Source organism: Ornithodoros turicata, chromosome 1 (assembly GCF_037126465.1).
Source record: "Ornithodoros turicata isolate Travis chromosome 1, ASM3712646v1, whole genome shotgun sequence".
Taxonomy (NCBI): domain Eukaryota; kingdom Metazoa; phylum Arthropoda; class Arachnida; order Ixodida; family Argasidae; genus Ornithodoros; species Ornithodoros turicata.
The window spans coordinates 88,914,110-88,939,256 of NC_088201.1; the positions used below are offsets into that span (position 1 = coordinate 88,914,110).

The 25,147-nt window shown below is 43.3% G+C and overlaps 2 protein-coding genes across 5 annotated transcripts in view; both read left to right on the forward strand.

Annotated features, from left to right (window-relative positions):
• LOC135378448 (Y+L amino acid transporter 2-like) overlaps window positions 1-13,767 on the forward strand; it is an 83,118-nt gene extending 69,351 nt beyond the window's left edge. For all 3 annotated transcript variants that reach the window (XM_064611494.1, XM_064611492.1, XM_064611493.1), the window contains 4 exons: window positions 3,421-3,517; window positions 4,878-5,027; window positions 7,768-7,945; window positions 8,808-13,767. In XM_064611494.1, coding sequence (XP_064467564.1) covers window positions 3,421-3,517; window positions 4,878-5,027; window positions 7,768-7,945; window positions 8,808-8,872 — 490 coding nt within the window. In that variant the 3' untranslated portion in view covers window positions 8,873-13,767. The remainder of the gene's footprint in view (window positions 1-3,420; window positions 3,518-4,877; window positions 5,028-7,767; window positions 7,946-8,807) is intronic.
• Window positions 13,768-14,616: 849 nt separating this feature from the next.
• On the forward strand, window positions 14,617-23,969 carry LOC135378449 (uncharacterized). 2 transcript variants are annotated; one of them, XM_064611495.1, is made up of 4 exons: window positions 14,617-14,842; window positions 17,078-17,358; window positions 20,460-20,628; window positions 23,514-23,969. In XM_064611495.1, exons 1-4 carry the CDS (start codon window positions 14,823-14,825, stop codon window positions 23,860-23,862), a joined length of 819 nt encoding a protein of 272 aa, XP_064467565.1. In that variant the 5' UTR covers window positions 14,617-14,822; the 3' UTR covers window positions 23,863-23,969. The 2 variants fall into 2 exon arrangements, with proteins under 2 accessions (XP_064467565.1, XP_064467566.1); XM_064611496.1 differs by having other exon boundaries at window positions 23,517-23,969.
• The last annotated feature ends 1,178 nt before the right edge of the window (window positions 23,970-25,147 follow it).

Here is a 25,147-nt window from a genome sequence, read left to right on the forward strand (position 1 = left end):
TACCAACAGGGCCAAAGATCTGACTTCTCAAATGAGTTGAGCTGTCCATGATGTTATAATAACAGTCACAAGTAACACCCATAATTGAACCTCTGTATGCAATAAGGGGATAAGTCGAAAAATCCCAAACCGAGAAGAGGGGCCTGACCTGATTGTCTGTCCCATTGACACACATGCGTTTCCCGTTTCTTACCCTCCTGCATAGCTCGGCGCAATCATGAATGCAATGCCTTATCAAAGCCTGATGATCACGATCATTAGTGCGATCACGAAGCACTGGCAAGGCTGCTGCGATCATGATCGCGCCGAGCTATGCCCTCCTGTAGCAGGCCAATAAATTGCAATACGGTCAAAAATTTTCTTTGCCAGGTACATACTGGTATGTAGATATCATTGCAGCAAAAATAGTAAAAAGGGGATAAGTCGACTTATCCCCTTACTGCATACAAAGGTTCAATTGGTGAGTACCGGCAAACATGAATAAAATTTTTTTGCATATATTTGCTGAAGTGCAAGTTTGGTTCAGCAGCTTCGGCTGAAGGTGTTACTCCAAATTTGAGTGTCAGAGATCGAAAGGAAACAGACCACTGTTTTTCATTCAATTCACCTCTGTGGAATTTTCATGGCAATGGCAAACTTGGGGAAATGATTAGCGGGCGGTCACACGGGCCAACTTTCTGCACCAACTCGGACCAACTTTGAAGTTGGTGGCAGTTGGCCGACATCACTGACCATGACCAACTCGAGTTGGTGGGAATCGGTCGCCGAGCGATAACTTCGGAGAGTTGGTGGTGGTCTAACCAGTCAACGCGAGGAGCATTGCCACGTGACCCTCGAGGGCGTCAAGCGATTTCGTTCCCGTCGTACTGCCTGGCATGGGTTCAGATCCTATAGGGGTACATGATAATTTGTTACATGATTTACATGATCATTTAAATTTTTTTTTTGTTGCTAGCGCCATATAAACATATCAATAGGCATTTTTTGGGATACTGGTGACCTTCTGGCGAAATAAAATGACTTCGTTTTGATTAATGACAGTTTAAAAAAAAGTCACCAGCGGTTGGACTTGATCCCATACACCCCGATTGCCGTAAGGTTGGTTGCGGGCGGAGCTAACGAGTTGGTACGTGTGAATGTGGAGACGGTACGGTCTTGAAGTTGGTCCAAAGACGTTTCTTCGAGTTGGTCGGAGTTGGTGCTGAAAATTGGCCCGTGTGAACACGCCCTTAGGTCTATACTAGTAGTGTACTCTTCCTTCAGTTTTGCATGTTTAGAAAAGAAGAGATTTGACAGCTAGGATCAGAGAAAATATTGTTTACACATGGGATATGTTCTGCTCTGCCATAAATTTATAGTACACGTATTAGTATACAGTAGAACCTCGTTAATTCGAACTTCAGGGGACCACAGATTTTTGTTTGAATTATCAGGAAGTCTGAATATCAGAACCTGTGTTCCAATGCATGATTCTGGCTTGTAGTATAAGCAGGCCTCATACAAAACATGTTTTGGCACATACTAGCACAGGACAGTGTTGTACGACGCTCGGATCCACTGCAGACTCGTCACCGCTGACAGCTTTGAACACCAGGCCGTATATCTCTTTCAATCGTGAGATCGTTTGAAATCCGCAAGTCCGAGACGCTCCGTCAGTTCGTTGGCTTTCGCCTGCAGGATAGGGCCGCTTACCGGTAGATTCCAACTTCTGGCATTCACTTCCATACTTATTCGCGACAACAATCTTCTTCAATCCCGACTCCACTTCGTCGATAGCAGCCACCTTTTCCTTCAGGGAAAGCGTTTTATACTTGGCCCTCGTTGACATTGGTTACAGCACACCGCGGACACTGTCGGTTTCACTTCTCGCGAAGAGGACGCACGCAACACGCTGTTCTGAGTGGACAAAACAAAACTACGCCAGCCCCCCACAGCTCTTGCAAAATCTGTATCAAAGTGCGTGTTACAGCGCACGGAGCAAACCGTGCCTCTCTATTGGTCGGAGACCACAAGCGTGTCTGGATTGGTTGCCGGAATTTGAAAACTGCACTTCGCGCTTCCACGCCTGCGTGCTGCGTACTCCCTCGGCGGTTTCATTTGGAATTTGAACAGTGGACGTCGGGTTGGTGGTATCTTTCGTTGGGAGGCAAGTGCGTTCGGCGTTCGCCGTATCTGTGTAGGTACTATGGTGTCTTGGATTGTGTTGTCCCGGTTCTCGACATAAGCCTCAGTCTACGAACAGCCAATCGGATTTCAAACTGAAGTGTTGTCGTGAATTCTGCCTCGATGAACATGTTCGAGCGCCGTCAGATTTGCATAGCGGTGACAAGAAAATAGTATTCATGAAGCAGCAGCATTTTATGTTTGACGTGCAGCAGGCAAGGACATGATGATTAAGAGATTGTGCGCAAGTATGTGACAGTTGCTCGTTGCTGGAATAAGCTGTGCCGATATGCGTGTTTTGCAAGATTGAACTTTGTTCCAGTGTGCTACGAAGTGCTACGCAATGGACTCAGTAAGCTCAGTGCATGTAAATGCGTTAACCTGCCGATTGTGTCAGTTTAATGACTCAAATAAATTTCTGTTCATTACGACACTTCTCACTGCTGTTTGGGAATCACGGAATAACATTACGGCGGCCATGAAAGCTAGTAGACTTAGAGGTCAGCGGCAGCCGGTACGGGCCAGTATGCAAAGCAGAAGTCAGTAACAGCCAGAAAGGGGTGAAAGGGGGGGATATATTTATTAGACGAAAAGGGGAAAAAAACGAGGGAAAGGTCAGCCAAACGGAACGATGGCATAAAGGGCTGCGAGCCGGACGGAAAGACTTCTGATTGGAGGATTGAGGGAGCAATCGCTGCATTCTCAATGGTCGTGTACCCAGTGTTGTGTCAGTTTACCTATACTATAGGCTCTATCGGGAACTGGTGAGAGCTGACTACGCCACGCTCGCACCGGCCACGCTCGCACGTGCACCTTCCGAGAGGCACACTCTGCTCTCAGCTCTCCCTCTCGCACGGAATCGACTCGCCCACGCAACCTCGTTACCGGGGGCGCTGAGCGGGAGGGTTCGGCCCGGCTTTCGGTGTATCAGGTCTCGATGACAGCGGCGGCGGAGTGCGAGCACCGAAGGGCGCATCTCAAACGTCGGCGGGGGGAGAGGGGGGAGTGAAAAATTTGAATTAACCGGAGTCGAGGTTTGAATTAAACGGGCTTCAAATGCATTGAAAACATAGTGGGCCAAACAAAACATCGAAATTTGTTTGGATTAACCGGGAATTTGAACTATCCGAGTTCGAATTAACGAGGTTCTGCTGTATTGCCTGTCAAAGTTTGTTCCAAAATTATGTTTAGAATAATTGTCGAATTTGGACAGCCTGCTTTTGCATAATCCTAAAACATCTGATGCACTGTTCGCAGGTTATTTTTTGTCGGTGCTCGTCAAGGTCACCTTCCATCGTGCCTGGCCATGATTAACGTCTCTCATTACACACCAACACCTAGTTTGGTGTTTTTGGTAAGTCATTTAATTTTAGCTCAGTGCACTGCTCAACAATTTTTGTTGTACTGACAGGGGGAGGGGAGGAATTTACTTCAAAAAGTGTTAAAAATTTGGCTGTTCAGTGATTCATACTTTAAAATGACTTTAAAAAAAAAACAGTGTTGGGGAGCTAACAAGAAGAGATCAGATGAAGGAGAGGGCAACTCTGAGAAGAAGGTGGGGCAGGAGCAGGATATATAAGAAGCAGAACTGTGTGCAGTAGAATTCTTGGTTCGTCTGTCAGTGTTGTGTGCTATGTCGTCTTTGTTAGCTTCCCAGACAGTTTTTTGTTTTGTTTTTAACCCATTTTAAAGTAGGAATTTATTGATTGGGAAAAGTCTTTGTACTCACACTTCTGCGTGATACTGGTTTGTAAGGGTAGTCTCTCGCGCAGTACAAAGGGGAAGCACCCCCTTTTTGGAGTACAGGATATGTGCCAAGTGGCTGTCAAAGGAGACCAAGGAAAACAAAATTTTGTTTTGATTGTGGTGGTATGTCGGATAGCACCGTAACATTTTCGTGTAAGAAATGTAAGCCTCGCACATCTGGTGTGCATACAACAAATGTTCAATCTCTAGGCACATGAAGTGCACTTTCCTAGCTTTGGTCGCAGCTGACATTGCACATCACGAGATAAAGCGCCCATGTGTCGAAACATATCAGTGTGAACCATGAGGGCAGTGACATTAAGGTAAGCCTGCAATGGCCAACGACGTTGCACAGTGCAGTCCGGCCAGTGGGTGCTCGCAAGTAGTGTGACACCCTGTTCATAGAGCCTTCCACTGTCACAGTAGACTCTCTCTCTCAGATTTAAGATCCCTTCACTACACTGTGCAATTATAGCACCCCCGTAACTTGAATTGTGCCGTGATAATTGGTCGCTCTGCAAAAAAATACTTTATATCGTTGCTCCCAAGGCTGGATTGAGGATTTTTCTGGGCGGGGGTCCAGCCTCGACACACCGTGCTACTATCTAACACCAATCGAAGCCCTATGGGGGTGGTAGAAATTGAGGGGAAGTTAGTCAGGGAGTCTCCCTAGATCCCAGTCTGGTTGCTGGTTGTGTTGAGCTGGCGGGATGATACGCTGCCTAACAAATTAAGTGTAGTTGTCAGTGATCTAAAATGTCAATTCCGCGCTCCTCTAAAGAGGATTTGGTCCGTCTTTTTGTTTTCTGGAATGTATGAAATGAGTGGAAGCTGTTTTCAAACTTGCCTGTTAGTTTATTCCGTTGGTGGTGGTTCTACCATGTGCAGAATGAGGAGACTTTCATGGAGCTTTTTATGCTTTGTTTCTTTGTACTTGTTTCATGTGATGGATGTCATTCACTTTCCAGTGTCTTCTCAGCCTTCTGTACCTGACAAACACAGATGTGTTTGTTCTCATCACCTACACTGCCTTCAGTGAAGCCATGTTCATTATGATGTCTGTTGGAGGACTTCTTTGGTTGAGGTACAAGCAGCCTAATGCTAAAAGGCCCATTAAGGTTTGTGTTCACATTTCTTTCCTCCAATATTTTACCTTCTGTGCTTCGAGTCACTATGGAGAAGAGACTTAATTTTTTGCAGAGATTCATGACATCCTGAACTTTGTGTAAAAAGTTTGTACCATGTCGAAATACGAGGGCAATCCCAAAAGTAAGGTCTCCTATTTTTTTGAAAGACAAAGAACTGTTTATTTTCTGTGATATTTACATCATTTTGAAGCTTGAGCAATTATCTATTTTTCTACATAATCGCCGTTTCGGTCAATGCATTTCTGAAGACGCCGTGGTAGTTTTTGGATGCCCATGTCGTACCAGCTCGCCGCCTTGTCCTTGAGGAAGCGTTGAACCTCATCTTTCATGTCTTCGTCGTTGCTGAATCGCCTTCCTGCCAAATGTTCTTTCAACTTAGGGAAGAGGTGGTAGTCGCTTGGTGCCAAGTCCGGACTATGTGGTGGGTGGGTGATGATTTTCCAACCGAAGTCTTGCAGGAGAGCGACGGTTTGACGGGCGACGTGTGGGCGAGCGTTGTCGTGGAGAATGCTTACGCCCTTGCTCAACATCCCTCTTCTCCTGTTCTGAATTGCCCGTCTGAGCTTCTTCAGTGTCTCACAGTACCTGTCAGCGTTTACTGTGGTCCCTGCAGGTATAAAGTCGACCAGCAATACCCCCTTCCGGTCCCAAAACACAGTTGCCATCACTTTACCAGCGGATTGTGATTGTTTGAATTTCCGCGGCTTGGGCGAATAGGGGTGCCGCCACTCGCGTGATTGTTGTTTGGTTTCAGGTGTGAAGTGAAACGCCCAGGTTTCGTCTCCCGTGACAATCGAGTCCAGGAGGTTGTCCTTTTCTTCTGCATAGGTGCGAAGAAATTCGCGGGAAGAATCAACTCGCTGCCGTTTGTGGTCTTCCGTCAGCATCCGTGGCACCCATCTTGCGCACACCTTCCGATATTGCAATTTTTTTGTTAGAACCCTGTGGATGGTGCTTCGGGAAACCTCAGGAACCAAAATGTTGAGATCATCCAGAGTGACACGCCGATCTTCACGCATGGCTTGCTCAACCTTCGTGACTGTCTCGTCGGAAATTGACGGTCTGCCGCTCCTCTGTTCGTCGTGAATTTCAGTACGGCCGGCTGCAAATTCTCTGCACCACTTGCGGACGTTTTTGACACCCATGCATAAGCCTCCATACACTTCCACCAACTGGCGATGGATTTCGATCGGTTGAACGCCTTTTGCGTTCAAAAATCGAATAACTGCGCGAAGTTCGCACTTCGCGGTAGCGTCCAGCGGGAGCTCCATTCTCAACGGCCGCCAAGCCAATACTGTGCGTCCTAGTGAGATGCGTGCATGAATGGATAGGAGAGGAGGACGCGCCAATCACAGCAGTGCGGCCAGCAGCCGCACGAACAGCTTCTCTGGATCCCCAACGTTTCGGAGACCTTACTTTTCGGATTGCCCTCGTATTTAAGAGCCACACATTTACTGCCCCTTCCTTTGCCTTCATTTATCTATGATAAGTCGATATGTCATCTGTACCTTTAGGTGTTTAGTTTTGGCAGATATATCTGTTGCTTTTCAACCTTTTAACTAGGGCCTGCCTTTTTCGGGTTGTATTTTTCAGCAACATCGGGGGTAAATATCTGGTTATATTTTGCTTCAATTATTTGGGTGTAATCGCGTTGAACTGAACCTGATTCAACCAAATTCTGGTTGAATCGGATTGAATCAGGTGTAAGTATTCTGTTTATTCGACATAATACACATGACACCAGCGGACACAGAGTATCAATATTTAGTCCACGCGTCTAAAAGGCAGCAGGGTCTCTGTTTTGACAGTTTGTACGAGCACATTTATGCATTTACAACACCGTTTCCAAAGTCCTGTGTTAGTTGTAATGACTTCAGATCCCCTCTGCCCAGCAGTTTTCGGGGAAATATCTGGTTAAACCCCGTTTTTGCTTATTTGAATTGAGGGGGTAAATATCAGGCGGAATCGGGTATAACCCTAAAATGTCAGGTCCTACTTATAACCCCCTTACGTTAGATAAAAAAAAAATCTGCTATTGTGTGTTCGAATTAATTACAATGAAAGTCTAATGGTAACTACCTGAGTAACTGCAGTGAGGTAGGACGAAGACACAAAGGGATGACCCGACAGGGAAGCGGTTGTCCCTCTGTGTCTTCATCCTACCTCAACGCAATTACTCAAGTATGTTCCAGCCTGCCCGTTTGCGAACAAGTAATGGGAACTAGTTAGCTTTCTGTCTTACGTGCTACACAATGCTACATACTTACCAGATTCATGTAACAGTGCTTTGTGCTTCAGTTTCATGTACATGCAGCACAGCTTGTTTGTACAAGTTTATACAATACAAAATTTGCACGTGGCACAATGCTAGATAATCAGTCTCCCACTTATGATCTGCAATGAAGATGCATAGTGTGGGTGAAAATTCGTGTCAGACTAAACTTTCTTCGTGACACTTACAGCAGTTCCTTTGTTTGCACCATGTAATTTTAATTAAATCCATGTCAAGCAGCAAATGTCCTTGTAAATTTCAACATAGTTTTTGTACACTGGACAAGTCCTTCATATCAGCCTATTAGCTAGTAAGTTGTGCCTTCCTAGCTCACTTGTTTGATGGAAAAGTGCAGTTATGTTGTGACATTATGGTGTGGTACTTTCTTGTAACAGAGGCAGTTGTTTTGCAAGCTGTGTTTTCTTTTGTCCTTTACAGGTGAACATAATTCTTCCAATCATCTTCTTTATCATCTCGTTGTTCCTGGTTGTGCTGCCGTTCTTCAGTGAACCCCTGGAGACCTCAATTGGAGTTGGCATTGCTCTTTCGGGAATTCCCGTTTACTTCCTTACAATCTACTGGAAAGAGAAGCCAAAGGCTTATCGCAGGGGAATCTGTGAGTATCGTAATATTGCTTTCCTTATGTTTGTGAATGCACAACTGGATAAATGGACCTTATTGACGAGGAAATCGTGCACAACAAATGGAGAACTTTTACCTTCTTAATTTCTTAGCCCAGTGTAACACCTTGCTACGGTGACCTTGTAGGGATCACTGGGAAAGGACTCTTAGTGAAACTTCAGTTCAGCAAGCATTCATGTACTCATATCTTTAAATGGAGAAGTGAGGATGTGTTACATAAAGATGTTGTAATCAGCTTCAACTGTAAAACAACTTGTGCCACATCCCAGCCCTAGCTTCATCTGCGTTTGAAGGCACCATATATTATGTTCCCTTTATATCATGTTTACATCATGTTCACTTTATATTACGTTTTGCCATGCACTAGCAGGAATACGACAGAGTTTGTATTGGGGTGTGCTTATCAGCATTGTTTGGTATAAACATCAAACCACACTCAGAAGCAAGCCCAAGCAACAATGATAGTTATCCCCAGCATTTTTTTTTTTTTGCAACTTTACCACATGTGATTTTCTTAAAATTTGTGGAATGTGCATTAAAGTGGGGCTGCTAGTCTCTAGTGTCACTTTAGTTTGCCTTTAACAGCGCGAAACTAATAATTGCTGTTGCATTTGGCTGAAGTGAGACGTTAACAAAGCCCAACTTTTTTTAATACTCGTTATTCCTCTTTCAATTAACTACAATTCTTCCAAATGTGGTAGCCGATTGATTAAATCTATGAATAGTAATTTACCGGTATCGAACTTGTGCGATAAACATATTTTTGGATAACCCCCGCACACCACATTGTGTCTGTCGACTCTTTCTGTAATTTGACTTTGGCATTTTTATTACAGTCTGGCTTACGGAATGCGTCCAAAAGCTGCTCTACAGCGTCCCTCAAGAAGACAAGTTTGATTGAAGGCCTTCATTCCACGTTCATCTGTTCAGAAACTGTCAGCTTTGTGTTTTGTTTCCTGTGGCAAGAAGCAGTTATGGCTTACAGAAAAGGGGGCACACTATACAGTAGTAGCCAATGACTTTTTTTTCTCTCTCTCTCTCTCGGTAGTACGAGCTACAAAACATCTTCCATGTGCCTTGCACTTAAACAAGGGTGTATCAGCGTTACTCCGTGAACTTAGTACATTTTAGAAAACCATTTTTATGCTTTGCAATTCTACTTTTAGGTTTAATTTACTGGTTGGGTCAGTCAAATGATGGCCATGCATCGGTGCCTAAACGCAATTTCCTTATTTAAGTGTTGTTGATGCATATTTGGCAGCTTCTCATAACTGCAAACACTTTTGTTTTTGCAGTGTGACTTCGTTGTTTTTGCACACCATTTGTTAGCATATGTTTAGGATCTGTGTTATGTACATAGTTTCGTGTCCCCTGTACATAATGTAATTTTAGGGTATATTTTTGCATGTGCACATGTGAGTCCTTGATGAATGTATGAGAAAAATATCATTTATTGCGGTGGCTTTTCATGGCTGTTTTTGTGAAAGCTGAAACTATCTCATCTGCTACTACATAAATTAAGTATTGAAACCAAATGTAACTGCTATATCGAGGCAGGGTACAGTGTTAAATTTTTCAGCCCTGTTGTGTGTGGATAACTAGAGCCTGAAGTTTTAGGGTTTTACCAGGTTCTTCCTCAAATTTGCACCCTGAATTGAAGGTTGCCTCTTTAGGGTGAAACCAGATTTTTACCCGGCAAATTGCCCTCACTGGGATGTCCGTAGCAATTCACTTACTTACTTGTTTGGCAACAAATGCAGTTACATCACAGTTCGCACCAAACCACTACAGTTAGTGTGAGTAACTGAGCCCGATTTCTCCCCGAATTTAGCATACTGCAAGTTTGTTCACCTGCATTTGCATGAATTTAAAGCACATGTTTATTTACCCGATTTTTACCCCCCAAATTTAGAAAAAAATATTCCCTGAAAACTTCAGGCTCTATGGATAACACAGTTGTTCAGATCATAGCAGAACAAATAGCTGTACACATGAAACCATGCTGTCCAGCATTGTTGTGCAGTTCATTTGGTATGTCTTACACATACCACATGAACGTTACCACATACATACATGCATACATACCAGATGTGTTGTAATGTAAATTGCGTTACTAGTTTCTCTAGTATTACTGCAGTTTTTCCAGTGGTACTGCATGATGCATTCAGTACATCAAAGGTTACACTTATTCAATTACCTGTCATAGGGTACGGCATGATTTTGCAACAGTACCTAATGATCAACCTAATAATCAACAGTACCTAATGAGTATGCAAAAATGAATATTTATCTTACTTCATTGCAAATTTTCTTACAAAAATGGAACGGCATGTTTTATGTGATAAAATATAATCTATTGCATTGTCCATATAATATATGATATGATATTCTATGCGCATAAGGAAACTGAGGGAAAGCTACGTGATTGAAATAGTAACACTTTGGGGAATTTAAGACAGAACCCAATCAGCCACATAAGGTAAGAGGTACGTGACATCCAATTTTGGACACACTTGTAGTAGGTGCCTTGAGCTTTTCCATGCAGCTGTACCGTGGCTGCATATATGGGACCATTGCATGAGAGCTGCTTTGTGTATGACTGGTTATCAACAAATTGTTAATCCTGTCACAATTTTCCATCGTCTCCTATTGATAATGGCTACTGAAGAGGATGTGCAGCAAGAGAAGTGATTATGTTGTTAGTTCAGGAACAATGTGGAAGCCACTGTGCCAATTTTTCCATTGTTCCACGTAAGTGCAATGTCTTTCTGCAATGCTCTGTCAGTTCTAACTAGGGTGTTTACTTTTGTCATCAAAGGGTAGCAGTCATTGTTACTTATACATGTACCCAAATGCTGCAGGTTCGAATTTTGGCTAATCGCTGCCCCTGTCAGCATGTGAAATTCAGTGTACTGCTGCAGAAGCAGAGAACGGGGTGATTTGGGTACTGTACCTCTTATCATGAAGAGGTTTTGTGAGGATAGTTGCAGAATTTGTTGGTAAAGTTTGTTTTGAAACAGACATATATAATAGTTTAAATAATCTCTCTCCTTTATATGTCACTGAAAATCTTGGTATAGAGTTTGAGTATCTTCCCACAAATGGATCAGCATTCAGTAAATAACACTAAATCAGTGTGATTTCATGGAAACCAAAGAACTTAATGAAAAGAAGATATGCTTCATGTACTCGTGCATTTATTTATAACCTGAGGCAGTGGATATTGTCTTAGTTTTATGTACATATCTGAACAGTTTTGCTTAATTAAAAAAAAAAGATTATGTAGTTAATGAACGGATTTTGCGCTCTGGCTTTCTGCCAGTGTTAACAAAGTAGTGTCCATGAATGTGGTATATTGCTTCCCAGCTGGCCAAGAATGGCAGCTGATAAAAAAGCACCATCAGTGGGATACACCCTGTGTTTCTTAGTGTGGCTTGCTTGTGGTGGTGAGAGGGTAGCTGGTGTGGGGCAACTGGCAGCATCGCTTACCGGAATTTGGAGGTCGTGGGCTGGGATCCCACTGCTGGTGCTTTTTTGTCGATTGCCATTCTCTCTCATTTCTTGGTTGTGGCAGCAGTGCTGAAGGTGTGGACTGAATGATTGCTGAAAAACATCACCACAATGGAAGGTCACATAAAAGTTTGGATGAGTGCGGGTGTAAAGGACTACGAACTATGTTTGTTGTGCCCCTGTCTATGGTACATGCACCTGCACTCGAGGATTTTCTAAATGTTGAAGCTTTGTCTCGCCATGACGTACTAGCTATTTTAAAATAACAGTTGAGAAAATACTTCCGAGGCTTCTGGTGGCGCAAAGCTGGTATTATGGGAGGACCTTTGGATGTGTGGGACAGATCCACAGGTAAATATGGAAGTTAATGGTCCACGGGGCTCTCACTGGTCGTTGAGACCCTTGAACACCCTGAAATTTCAAAATGCTATTTTAATTCCACATCTGTCTTATTCTCGTGGAGCTGCAGCATAAATTCTGCTTATCCGAGAACTATTACACAGATTACACAATATTACATTATTCTGCTTGACAGAACTTATGTCAGAACTATAGTTTCAAGCATACAAGAAACGAACAATGCCCTCCGCTGTATTCATTCGCCATGCTTTCTATCCTATGATCGTTAACAGTCAGGAGCCGTAGGACGCGTTTGAACAGATCACCGTTGCGCACTCTCCATGTATTCTGTCGTGTCATACCCGTTGCTCAAATATCTTTGTGAAATACCGAAGTCCTGGCCATAACCATGTGTCACATCCCGGTCAAAATCACAACAGATTCTTAAATGGTCCTTGAAAGACCCTTGAATTTTTGTTTCAAAATTGAGCGTGAACCATAGGTCCACTCCATGGGCAACATTTTTATTCTATCCCTCGTTCTAACCTACTAGTACGAAGTTCACCAGAGGGGCAAGAAAAGTGTTCCAATTGGAAGCTTGCTTGTAATTTCAGCTCTTGTTTTTGGTGAAGTTGTGTTCACAGTGTTGCCGATCTCGAGAGTGTCATTTTAACCCACCTGAGAATTCTAAAATGAGCATACGAAATGTGAATGCTTTCTGTTCCTGGCATCCTAGTGAATTCAGCAAGGTTGAGGCGATAATTAAGCGGAGTGTATATACTTTACCCTTGAGCTCACTTGCAAGTATAACGTGTTATGGGATCCATATAGGTTATCCATGGTGGGATTCTGTTCAGAGAAAGGGGCAGCACCAAAAACTTTTTAAAGATCTCCTGGTGGTCACAGTGCAATAATTTGTTTCAAGGTTGTTCACTTTTCACATAAAGTACCGAAGTACTCCTGTAAAGAAATGACACTACTTCTACCTTGCTACGTTCTGATATTACTTTGGTCATTGGTAAAAAGTAAAGCATTGCTTATATTATCTAGGACGTTGCTCAAAAATTGCTCGTCCTGTACTGTGAGCAACTGTACTTGGAATTCGAAGAATACCAAATGCATAATTGTGTGTTTCATGTAATAATGTTCGTAATTTTTACGTACCTAACCAGTGGCCTTGATTGGGAGATCCTGCTGCTTTGTGAAACATTTTGCACTATCAAAACCAACATACCTTATTCTGCTATTACAAAATGCTTTAGTTTCTGGGCTCCAGTTGTAACTTTTACTAGAATATGATGCATAGCAAGAAGGGCAAGAAAATAAACTGTGCAGCAAATAGGAGCAGACTCCAACCTTCTTAATCAATAGCTCCTCCATTTTCCTTGGTTATGTCTTTGAAAAACAAAACCATGATCCCTTTAAAGGTGCATCTCTTCTGCAAATTGTGTACGAAAGTGCGATTTTATGAGCAGTTTTTGGAGGGTAGGTCCTGTGCCTTTCCATAAACAGCACAATCAAATGGATGATTTTGAAATGATGCAGCATATTGTAGATGATCACAGACACAGAACATTTGGTCATGGGCACAAGTTCATTGGGTGAAAACTTTAACGTGTTCTTGCGTGAATTTCAACAGTTCCTACGATGGGGCATACAACAGTCCTAATTTAAATATTGTTAGCATATATTCTGTACTTAAACTTATTCTATAATAAGTTCTGTATTTACAGTGAGTTCAAAGCGTGGCTTGTTGCATGCAAACTTTTTCCTGTCATCATGTGTGTTGCCGCTGGTGCCTTTCTCTGTGAATGAATACATGTAGGGTAGACTATGGTAAATGCTGACTGTATTTACGAGCAGGATGATAGCTGCTGTGGGATGTGGTATTTGCTGCTGATACAGCAATGTGTGTTTGTAAAAATAAAAGGAAAAGCTGTCCCTATATTTACAAATGGCCTCGTGTGGGTTTGTAGTGCAAGTTGCATGTCTTCTCGAGAGATGTATACAGGGTGTGTGCAACTGAGAGTGCTGTTGCATATCACATATCACTGAATGCTATTGTGCAAATTGTACTAGAGCTAAATTAAGGTGAGTTGTGTGTGTCTTTTGATCCTGTTATCATATCGAACTCACAAAATAAGAATGGAACATAGGAAACCTTAAAACAGGCTGTGTTGAACACAATGGTTGATCCTTTCTACGTTCGCTTTGGTTTGAACTTCTGTTTTTTTTGTTTTTGTTTTTTTCTTAATGGCTGAGAAAGGAGGGAAACCTTGTGCGCTGAAAAAATATGCTTTACCTATTTGGCTTCTTTCATAAGCAGCAGGGAATACATCAAAAGAAATATTTCTCATTGCAGTGCAAAGCGCTTTCTGTTGTTCGTGTGTGGTTAACGAACCACCCTACGCAATATTCCTTGCGCACCTCACTTCCCTCACGACGTGGAAGCATTTACCTTGGTATGGTAGTGCTAACAAAGAGCGCAAGTGGATCGGCGAATTGGAGTGGTTTCTCCTTTTCAACTTTGCTTAGATTTCCATTTCACCCCATCAACGTGACGCAAGTGCGAACACACGGGATTGAAACGCTTTCCAGTTTCTCCCTTCGTTTCGCAAAGGGCCTCTGCCAGTATCATCCACTTTCCTCGCGCGAGCCTCCTCTCCTCCAAAAGAAAAAGGAACGAAAATTAAAAACGAAAGAACGCCGAGAACACGAAGATCAAAAGGAGAGACTGCAGGGAGAGAAGGGGTGGCGGAGGCAGGAAGGAACACGAAAGGGCTGGAGATTGGCAAGGGTAAGGGAGAAAGGGGGAACGCGAGGACCGAGGACGCGATGTTTTTTGAAAACATGCAGACAGGAGATTCACGGGCGACGACGAAGACGATAGAGCTTTGACGGACATAGACGGACGAAAGAATAAGCTGGCGGACAACGCTGATTCTAGCGATACTCCGCGGTCTGAGCGACGCGTTCTCAAGCGTAGCGACCGCGGAGGTTACATGTACTACCTCATCGAAAAGTAAGTAAGAAGAAAGCTGTGTATTTCCTCGGTGATTAAGTTCGCACATGTTGCATGACAGGCGACTAACGTCTGGCGGGTACGTGCCTTCCATCGCTGTTCAATCGTTGCAAAAGAACGGCTAAAAGCGCACTCGGAAAAGGGAGACAGGGTGTTGTTATGTGGGATCCACAGCGGACGCGGAGACTAGGTGAACTAGGCCTAATATGGCAGAGGGAGAGATGTTGGGAAGGGTTTCGTAGGAGACGGGGAAGGGCAGCGGAAGGGAGGCGATTGCGGTGGCGGCAGGAGCGTTCGCGCAGGGTCACGGGTTCAGTGTTTGTGTGGGTATCGATTATACGGAAAAACTGCGATGCGTACAGGGTGGCACACATTTCGGCAAAGCCAAACCTCAGGTGGGGCGACGACAAGCACAAAAAAGCACGCCAAACAGGAAACAAATATGTGTTGTCAGCTCCTTGGAAGGAACCACTTTAATGTGACAAAGATTAAAAATGCGTCTACCTCTAAGCACATTTCTTTTTTCACCAAGCCTTGTGAAGTGCATAGAATGCAGAAAGCAAAGTGACCTTTATTTAGGACGGTCCAAATAACCTCTTGGAACATAGAGGAGCATAATTATATGGACTAACTTTTCTAGCCATCAAAAATACACTTCTTACCTCTTATCTTCTCTCATACTTCTTCATTCTTCTCTTTGTCTGCTCCCCAAGATTTTAGTCTCCTTATTCCTTACTGTGAACTAAAAACTTCATTAATCATTTATCTCCTCAAACTGCCTGTGTTTAAGCAACTTCACAGCAGCAAGTGTCCCACTGTGTAATGCATGCGATGCACATTGTTTGTGCAGGACACACATTATCCAAAGGCTCAATTTTGTTCGTACCTCACAGCAAAATTTTCTGATTTTCAAGTGTTTGATGGACTGTTAAAGATGTAGGCAGTTTGAGAATCTGGTAGGTATGTTTGATGCCCGGGTTATGAGCTCATCCAGACAACAGATCTTTACAAGTAAATAAAATTTGTTTTGTTGCACAAATAGCCAGTGACTTCGACAGTGGACATCATGTATAAACAGTGGAAATCATGTGCAGCACTATTTTTGTTTGAATTGTTTGCACATTGCTGGTTGCTGTAGTGTAGAAGCAGGTTGATGGACTGAAATTCCAAAGAGGTACCGTTGCATGTCAGACAATAAGACTAGGTTCCCAAACTGTTTAGGTCAAGACAGTGTTTGTAACGATTGTTGTGGTCACGGGTTGAGACAAAGCAATCTCAGTTACAAGTCCTGTTCACTACACTGTTTCTCAGTTACAACCACTGTTCGGAAAGTTTTATATATAATTTTGGTGTGAAGTTGAGCAACCAGTGGTGATAACCTGATAACAACAAACTAGAAGAGGACATGCCCCAGTCTAATCTTTTTTGCTGGAATTGCATGCATGTGGCAGGTGATCAGTACCCCTTGTGACGTCCTTTTGAGGCCTTGTCAAAACGTACATGCACACGAAAACAAATCATGAACATGATAATTGTTTTGGAGGAGCTTTCTACTTGTGTGCCCACTGTTGGGGAGTCTAACAGGACTTCATATAAATCAGATCAAAAATAGATGTTTACATTTTCTTACATTTTCGCGAGCCTACCTCAAGGGTATCATCGATTTCTTAACTATTCTAGCTGCCCCAAAATGGAAGTGCAGAATTGAGAACTTCTCAAGAAAGAATTGAGGCCATTGTGATGACTATATTTTTGTACAGACACACAAGCTGGAATAAATTAAACGTCACATTGAAATATGGCAGTCGTCGAAAAAGCCAGACAGCAGCAGGAACCGAACCCGTGCCTCGTGATTGCCAGTCAAATGTTGTGTTTGTTTGTTTGTATGTTCCAATCTTGGAACAGTTACGTAATCTCAAGAAACTTTATTTCCTTGCTCTCAACTCGATGCATACGAAACAGATGATTTCGAAGCACTTTAGGCTCTGCGTCTATTTAATTGACTCAATCGATACATTTTACCCACTTGGGCATAGCACATATCGCGCACAAGTAGCAGTGAAAAAAATAGATTTGAAATAATAATAATAATAATGCAAATCTGAAGTGATTGTCACGATTCTTCAGAGGGTCACAGCGTCCTTCATCTTGCCGCTAAATATGATGTGTATGTGTGTGTGTGTTTGTCTGAGCAGGACCAACAACATTGAGATTTCATTTGGCTTTTTGCTTCAGGTGCGCTGAGAACAGCGATGCAAAGGTGCCCAGCTGGTCAGAGAGCGACCTGCTGGCACTTATCACTGAGTACTGGAAACGCAGAGAGACGATGCGGCCAAAGGCTTCCGAGACAGTGACCAACATGCAGAGGCGTCAGTGCTGGCTGGAAATAACGGATGCAGTCAATGCTCGATGCTTTAATGAGGGCAATGCTAAAACCATGGACCAACTGAAGCGCAAGTGGGAGAGGACCCTCATGCTAGCCAAAAAGGCTGCTCTCAACATTCAGAGGAAGAATGGTTTGTACATTTGTTTAATGAGAGTCAGATATAGGTGCTGACTGCGTGGGGGCTTGGGGGCCTGAGCCCCTTCCCCCCGGGAACTTCCCCAGGGGTGGCAAGTCCCCCTCTGAGAAGTCTACCGAGCTGACACTCCAGATGAACGTTTAGAGGGAAAACCTATGAATAGGGTTCCGAGTTTTCGGAGTTTTCATTTTGCAAAATTCGGAGGGTGTGTATCGGAGTTCTCAACTTTTCCAAAATTCGAAGTTTCTCGGAGGATTAAAAAGTCTAAAAAATGAATGGCGCCGATTTCGGAGTATTTCGGAGCAGTCATCACAGAGACAATGAAAGAAGTGCAAAAGTAACTGAGACTAGAGCCCTGCACGGATGAGATTTTTCGCATCCGCAGCATACACAACAGTTTACATCCGCATCCGATCCGCTAAGCAAAACGCACCATCCGCATCCGATCCACAAAATCTGCAAGTTTCGTAGGGCACGTAAAGACCGCAGGAATCATATGTTGGTATAATTTCGGATGCCTCCATGCTGTCACGGAAGGACTCACGACGACAAGCAAAGGTTAACCTTTCAACAAACGCGATAGGGAGAGACTTCTGCAACGTGTTTAACGGTACCTCGCCGGTGCTCGTGTGGTTCGAGATGCCAGAGTGCCTCCTCTCCCGTCTTGGCCATGCATGGTCAAAGGTGAACCCGAGCATGTGCTCGCTGTCGGCGCGCAATAGAAAGCAATTGCTGGTTGAAAAATTACAGCACGCGGTATATCCGCATCTGTTCCGCTACCGATCCGCTGCTTTCACATCCGCATCCGACCTCGAGCCATCCGCATCCGATCCGCACAACGCAGGAAGTGCTAAATTTTCATCAGAATCCGCAAGTATCTTGCGGATATCCGCTTCCATCTGCGGATGGTGCAGGGCTCTAACTGAGACCACACGATGTAGCGCGCTGATGTTTTACTACGAAAAGCTATTGAAGTACAAACAAACGTATTTGCACAACTTGCGAATGGTGCCCAGGCTCAAAATGAGTAGCAGTTGTGACGAACACAGAACTGTTCTGTTCCAAACTAGCCCAGTGCCCGGGGTCAAATACGGTCCCTAGGGTCGAGGATGCATAGAACAGATGGGAGAAGTGTATGTACTATCCTTCTTTTGGGCCATTCATGCGTCCAGCGACCCTGAAGGAAGCTACCACTTGTGACCCATTTTTTGGCTCTAGATCAGTTCGAAGTCAAAAAGTAGGCGTGGAAGAGGGGGACAAAGGAAGAAGGAAACCGAAAAAACAGTAACGCCGCCACGTGGGCGTTGGAAAAATCTGAGTTCATTGGAGAAATCCGATTTTTTACAAAAAACATCGGAGGGAGTTTATTGGATAAATCAGAAAAGTCACAAGCCTACCTATGAATTACATGTTTCGTGCTAGTTAACGTAAAAATCCAGTAAAAAATTGACTCACAACGTTGCTACACGGATGTCCTGACACCCTGCGCGACCTCTGTGCATTAAGAGGGAGGGGGCATTGTGACCTCTGCCCCCCCTCTCTGCCAATAGAGTCAAACTTTACTTTTTTGCTGGATTTAAATGTTCCTTTTCTAAGTTTCTATTAATTTTTTGTAATGTCGGGTAGTAATGAGCTTTCCTGAGGGTGGCAGTGCAGTTTCTAGACTGAAATTGGAGATAATTGTTGTAAGACAAGTTACAAGGGGCTTATTCTCCTCCTAGTCTCAACTCAAAACTGTCCCTTGTTCCTCGTCTTCATCCCTTTCCTCTTCATGTACCTTACAATTGAATGGCTCTCTGCAATAATGCTGTAAACTAACTTACATTGCTTTCAAAAGCAGTGTTTTAATCGGCAAATACAGACTCGCTTTACATATAGATGAAAAAAATTCTGCATTAGAAAATTGATGCAGAAACTCAAGTTTCAGAAAAGCTGTAGTGCCCGATGGTGCTTACAGGAGGTGCCTACGCAATAGCAGACGACTGCAGGTGCTTTTGAGTGCCCCTGCAGCATTGTATTTTATTGGTAGTGAGGGTTCACAGAGCAGCTCCTCATCGAAGTCCTTTCCTGAGGATTCAGGCAATCAGAAAGCAGACTACAGAATGAAAAAAAAAAGAAAAAGATGTTGACAAACACAGCATCGGCATATCTGTTGTGTCTTGTGGCTGTCACGCAGTGGTTTATCCAGAATCGCAAGCACGGGTGTGTGTGTGTGGTGGGTCACTATTACAGCTACGTTTTAACAGCTTTATGCATCATCGCCGACATGTGTCTAAAGCTGAACCCTCCCCATTGTAGGAGGTGCACGGGAAAGGAAGGCAGGGGGTGCTATAGGCATAGCAGGGTCTGGATAAATCACTGCTGTCATGGAGGAGACCTGCTGGGCAACTTGAAAGCTCCATTGTGCCAAAATGGAGAAGTTAACTAGTAGGATACTTGTCAGGGATGTTGTTTTAGGCATATTAAATAGAAGCTGCTCTCTTCTCCAAAAAATGTTAGAAAAAATTACACATATTTGACATGAGGGACTAGACATGACTAGACTAGTCTAGGACTAGACAAAGTTTTTGCATATGTTAAAAGTTTGACTACCGATTAGCTTTGGATATGTTTGATCGATAATTATTGGCCTGGTTTTGAAAGTTACTCAAAATGATAATTAAATAATGATTCCCAAAGTATGGATTACTCTTCCAATTACCTTTATACATATAACTAGCTGTAAATTATGGGTATAATAATAATAATTCAGTTTGCAATTTTCTTATCACACAAAATAATAATGCAGATTTCATAAACGCTGCGAGACAAAGTGTGTGGGTTAATTGATTGTAGACTCGAGCACTACCTTTGTTAGTAGATTTCTCTTTGTTAGTACATTAGTCTTTGTAGTATATCACAGTAAGATATAGAACTCTCATATTTGTACAATTTCTTTGAACCTCTCAGCTTGTTTCACATGCAGTGCAGTGCTGAATCAGAAAACTTTTTCAGGAAGCCAGCAAAAGAAAATGATATTTGGCGCTCTGCGGCCACTTAACCAAGCTGTGCCAAGATTCTTGCTGATAGTTACGGTGAATTTTGCATATTTCTAGGCAATTTGTCAGACCTGACACCTGCTTACCAGTTGGCCTTGTCGATCGTTTGTGATGATTTCCCACTATCACTCGACTGTGCGTCCACGACAGGCCTTGGGGCACCTGATGTGACCATGCACGCTGAGTCATCTACATCGCAGAATTCTTTAACTGCACAAGTATCCAGGTAAGTGCCAATTATTTACGTATACCGTCATGTCTCGCTTATCCGGACACCTTGGGAGTCGTCCCTTTTCGTCCGGGTAAGCTAATCAGATGAAGTTCCAGGGAAACCGAATAAATTTAGGAGATATCTTCATTGCCCCAGAAGAAGGAAAACGAGGAAAAGATTGTCCCCGGTATCCGTTACATCAGAAAGTCATGCAACGTGGACTGAGTGAAATTAGTAGGCATCTTTAACACGTGTGACAGAAGTTTGCTCACTGCCTCGGTACCAGCTGTGTCACCCTGCCGCTGTTAAGCTCTACCTCAAGCCAACATTTTGTTGTTTTCCTTCTTCGGTACATCGAATGTATCCATGTATCCCTCAAGCCCTCTTCGGTAGTACGCCTTGAACACCTGAAAAATCTGAGATGTGACCCTTTTCCGGAACAATGCAAACACAGCGCATACCAAGGATAGAGGCCGTTCACATATTTCCAGATAAGCAAATCAGAATTATGTAGGCCGCGGGACATTGGTCCCCATACTTGCTGTCTGGATACGGATAACGAATTCCGGATAACCGCGACAAAAGCCAATGGTAGCAGGTTCGTCCCCGGTAAAGCAGTGCAGATAATGAGTTTTCCGGATACGTGAATTCCGGATACGCGAGACATGACTGTACAGATTTATGGCTTCTTCCACATGCACGGTGCATTGGTGACATAGTCAGTCTGAGCTACAGAGGTTGTCACTGAAATTAAGGGGAGATGCGGCAATTAAAATGTCAAATTTTGTCCAAAAAGTCGGTTTTTCAAAGTGTGCATTTTTGTGCTCCTCACGCCTTCACTTATCATGTCACGAAGTACTTCAGTCAAATTCAGACTAGAAATTGATTAAATACTTATTTTTGTAACCCGCACTCGCAAAAAAGTGAGTAGAAATTACGCTCGGAAGGCTCTTTCTGTTTTGCCAATCGCGCGATAACTTTCCCACCGATCGGCGCCATCTTGATATCATTTGAAAGAGGAGAAATCCAGCTCTCCGATGGCCGTAGTTTCGCACTTCTCCAACAGCAAATAAGGGAGCAGGGTGCGATCGAAGAAAGCAAAACTCGGAAAGTGATTGGCTCCCGAGAGTCACGTGGCCAGCGCGCGGCCCTCCTATTGGCATCCCCCCTTAAGCATTGACATGTGCTCCTCTTATACTCTTTTGCCTTGCTTCCATAAATCAATCATTTACATACAATAAATTTTCAATCTTGGACACTTAACGTCATAAGTGCTAGAGTTGTACTTTATCCTCGTTAATTGAATAATTGAAAAACATCTTCAGCGCACTAGAGCCTACATACGAATGTACACAGACTGAATGCGTGACCAGGAGCTGCATGAGTGTAAAAATTGACACCAAGAATATTGCGCTGTTACGGATTGATAGAAGAATCTGTCCAGACTGCTGGATGTTGATATACAGGGTGTTTCACGAAAATCCCCCGACTGAATAATTCGAAAACGGCGCCACCTATCGGGAAACTTTTTTTCTGGTTAGCATCCTTGATGCGCCGGCCACAAACTGGCCGCTCAATTTCTCATTTGCATGCACTCATTAATTAAATAAACATTCTGAGTTCTTTGTTTTACTTCGCCAGGCCTTGGTACCTGTGCCGTAGCAATGGTCACTCTGAGACAGTGCCAAACCAGTAAAAAAATAGCTTTGACTTTTAGTGAATTTTTCAAGCAATTAACTGGATTTGGTTTACAAATTTCTTGCGCGGAGCAGTGCAGGAACGCGCTCTTTCGTTAAACTATCCTGCACTGAAATTCATGTACATCTGCTTCCATTGGTGGCGGGGTAGCCGCAAGATAAGGAACAGCCGCGAGCGAGGGTTTGATATGGCTTCTCGTTTTCTACTAAACTCGTAAACAGGATTGTGGTCGTGCCATTGGATGGACCAGACAGTACGCCTTTATCGCCATAGTGACAATCACTTGGCAATGGCGATAAAGCTATTTCACACAGGACGAAAGTGGGTTGCTGTTAACGTGGGTAGCATTGCCACTGGATGAGGCCTTTTGTAGTGAAATATGCAATCCGTAATCATTACATGGCAGTTTACTATCTCCAGAAGGACGGCTAGGTAGAAATAATTTATTTTTATAAAACCACAAATAGCTTTATCGCCATTGGCAAGTGATTGTCATTATGATGATAAAGGCGCACTGTCTGGCCCACCCAATGGCACGATCGCAATCCTGTTTACGAGTTTAGTAGAAAACGAGAAGCCATATCAAACCCTCGCTCGCGGCTGTTCCTTATCTTGCGGCTCCCCCGCCACCAATACAAGTGGATGAACACGAATTTCAGCGTAGGATAGTCTAGCGAAAGAGCGCATTCCTACGCTGCTCCGTGCAAAAAATTTGTAAACCAAAACCAGTTAATTGCTCGAAAAAATCACTAAAAGTCGCAGCTATTTTTTTACTGCTTTGGCACTGTCTCAGAGTGACCATCGCTACGGCACAGGTACCAAGGCCCAGCGAAGTAAAACAAAAAAGTCAGGATGTTTATTTAATTAATGAGCGCATGCAAATGAGAAACTGAGCGGCCAGTTTGTGGCCGGTGTATCAAGGATGCTAACCGGGAAAAAACGTTCCCCGATAGGTGGCGCCGTTTTCGAATTATTTAGCCGGCGGATTTTCGTGAAACACCCTGCATATTGGTTCTATTAATTAATTAAAATTGATTACACTAATGAGCCTCTCTGATGAATCGAGCAAGTACCAATTTTATGTCTGAAGCTATACCTGTGGTACATATTTCATTTTGGATGTCTCTACATTTTTATCATTTGAGGTTTGTGCCAGAGAGTGTCATTTAAGACAAAGCTTCTCTATTGCTCATCTTCCACAGCAGGTTCATCACAGAACCAGAAGAGGACTCTTCTTTGGATGCCTCAGTAGAGCTCCAGGTTTTGCCACAGAAAGGTATCAAAGCAGAAGTGACCGAGAGTCACAGTTGTCAAGAGAACACTTTTGAACGTGATAGCAACGAAGCACCGAGCTGCAAGAAACGGAAAAGAGAAGAAGGTGCTCCATGCGATTCAAAAATAATGCCTGATCGGGAACTCATTGAGCTCAAGAAGCAAAGAGTACAAAATCAGATATGCTACGAGGAAATGCAGCACAAGCTGCAAATGAATGTACTCAGGGCCCAACTGCAGTTCTGGGAGAGGAAAATGGCGTCACTGGATGCAGAATGACACGGTGAAAGAGCATAGTATTGTGAATGATTTCTCTCGAATTTTGGTTGTGAAGAGTTTGTGTGTGGCATAAAATGTAAAAAACAAAGTAGTTTTTTGAAAACGAATGAGTTTATTCACTCGCGTTCGACATACACCGAGTTGCCAAAGGAGCCTTTTATATGTGAAGCAAAGATTCCCTTGCTTGCTGTAACTAGATGATTTAGTTCTAGTCTATGGTGATTGTGGTGCAACAACTTTATTTTGATGATGACTCTGGATGAGGTCCTTCATCGACAGAGGCAATACTCTACCCCATTGCTTGCGGTAGTTTAGCTGACAAACCTCGCAGTGAAAAGAAGAAAGGTATTGGTGTTGCTTGTAGGGCAGAGCGTTGATGTGATAGATTTCAGCATTTCAGCACAAAGTAGTTTTGTCATTGTAAGAGGGCGAGAGTCTAGCTGATTTAATAGACATAAGTGTGGTCCTGAAAAGTTGCTAGAGTGGGCAATGGAGAACTGTGTGTTCCAGACTTCCCAAGTCACCACAGTGATGGAGAGTCCACCTTGGAAAATCCACTTATTGCGATAACGCCAGTAATATGGGCCCATTTCACCAATGCTGGTTAACTTTGAACCATAATCAAGTGTCGCTAAAGTTGACACTCAATTCTCTTTAGGAACGTTAGTTAGTGACGTGATGCATCTTTCAGTGACAATAACTACCCTTAGTTAAGGAGAGTTAGGGGGGGAATTGAAGTTGAGGGACCGCTGATCCTGGTTCAGATGTTAATCGGGGTTGGTGAAACCGGGCCTAAGTGACATTGAGCCGCATCCGATGAATTAATGCAGCATCCAGAGAGCGAAGGTTGGATCAATTCTTACAGATTGTGTTGCAGCTGTCTTGTGTCGTAACTGCTGTAGACACCACCTGCATTGCCAGAGCCAAATAATAATAATAAAAACACAAAGAGCATCTTTAATTTGACAATTATTTGACACTAACAAAATAATTGCTCCAAATGCCTATGCAGTTCTCACCATTATGTTATTGAGGGTTTTGAGGCTGCTTAACATTTTTAGATGGCTGCAAGGTTTTCATCAGATATTCCAACTAAACCATGTTCAAAAGACTTCATTCGGTTATTTTGTCAACTGACACATATATTTCTAAATTTAGGTACCTTGTGCGAAGAGCCCGTATTGTGATGCCAAGCTTTAGTAATTTGCCTGATTTTCGTTCTAGTAACGTGAGCTCCAATTATGTATGTATCCAACCTTTCCTGGTCATTTGCCTGGATGTGTGA

Bases quoted from the DNA above. Each gene is read 5' to 3' on its own strand.
- LOC135378449 (XM_064611495.1), top strand. From the start codon at position 14,823: ATGTACTACCTCATCGAAAA. The intron at 17,359-20,459 runs GTTTGTACATTT...GCATATTTCTAG, and splicing joins CAACATTCAGAGGAAGAATG to GCAATTTGTCAGACCTGACA. The intron at 20,629-23,513 runs GTAAGTGCCAAT...CATCTTCCACAG, and splicing joins TTAACTGCACAAGTATCCAG to CAGGTTCATCACAGAACCAG.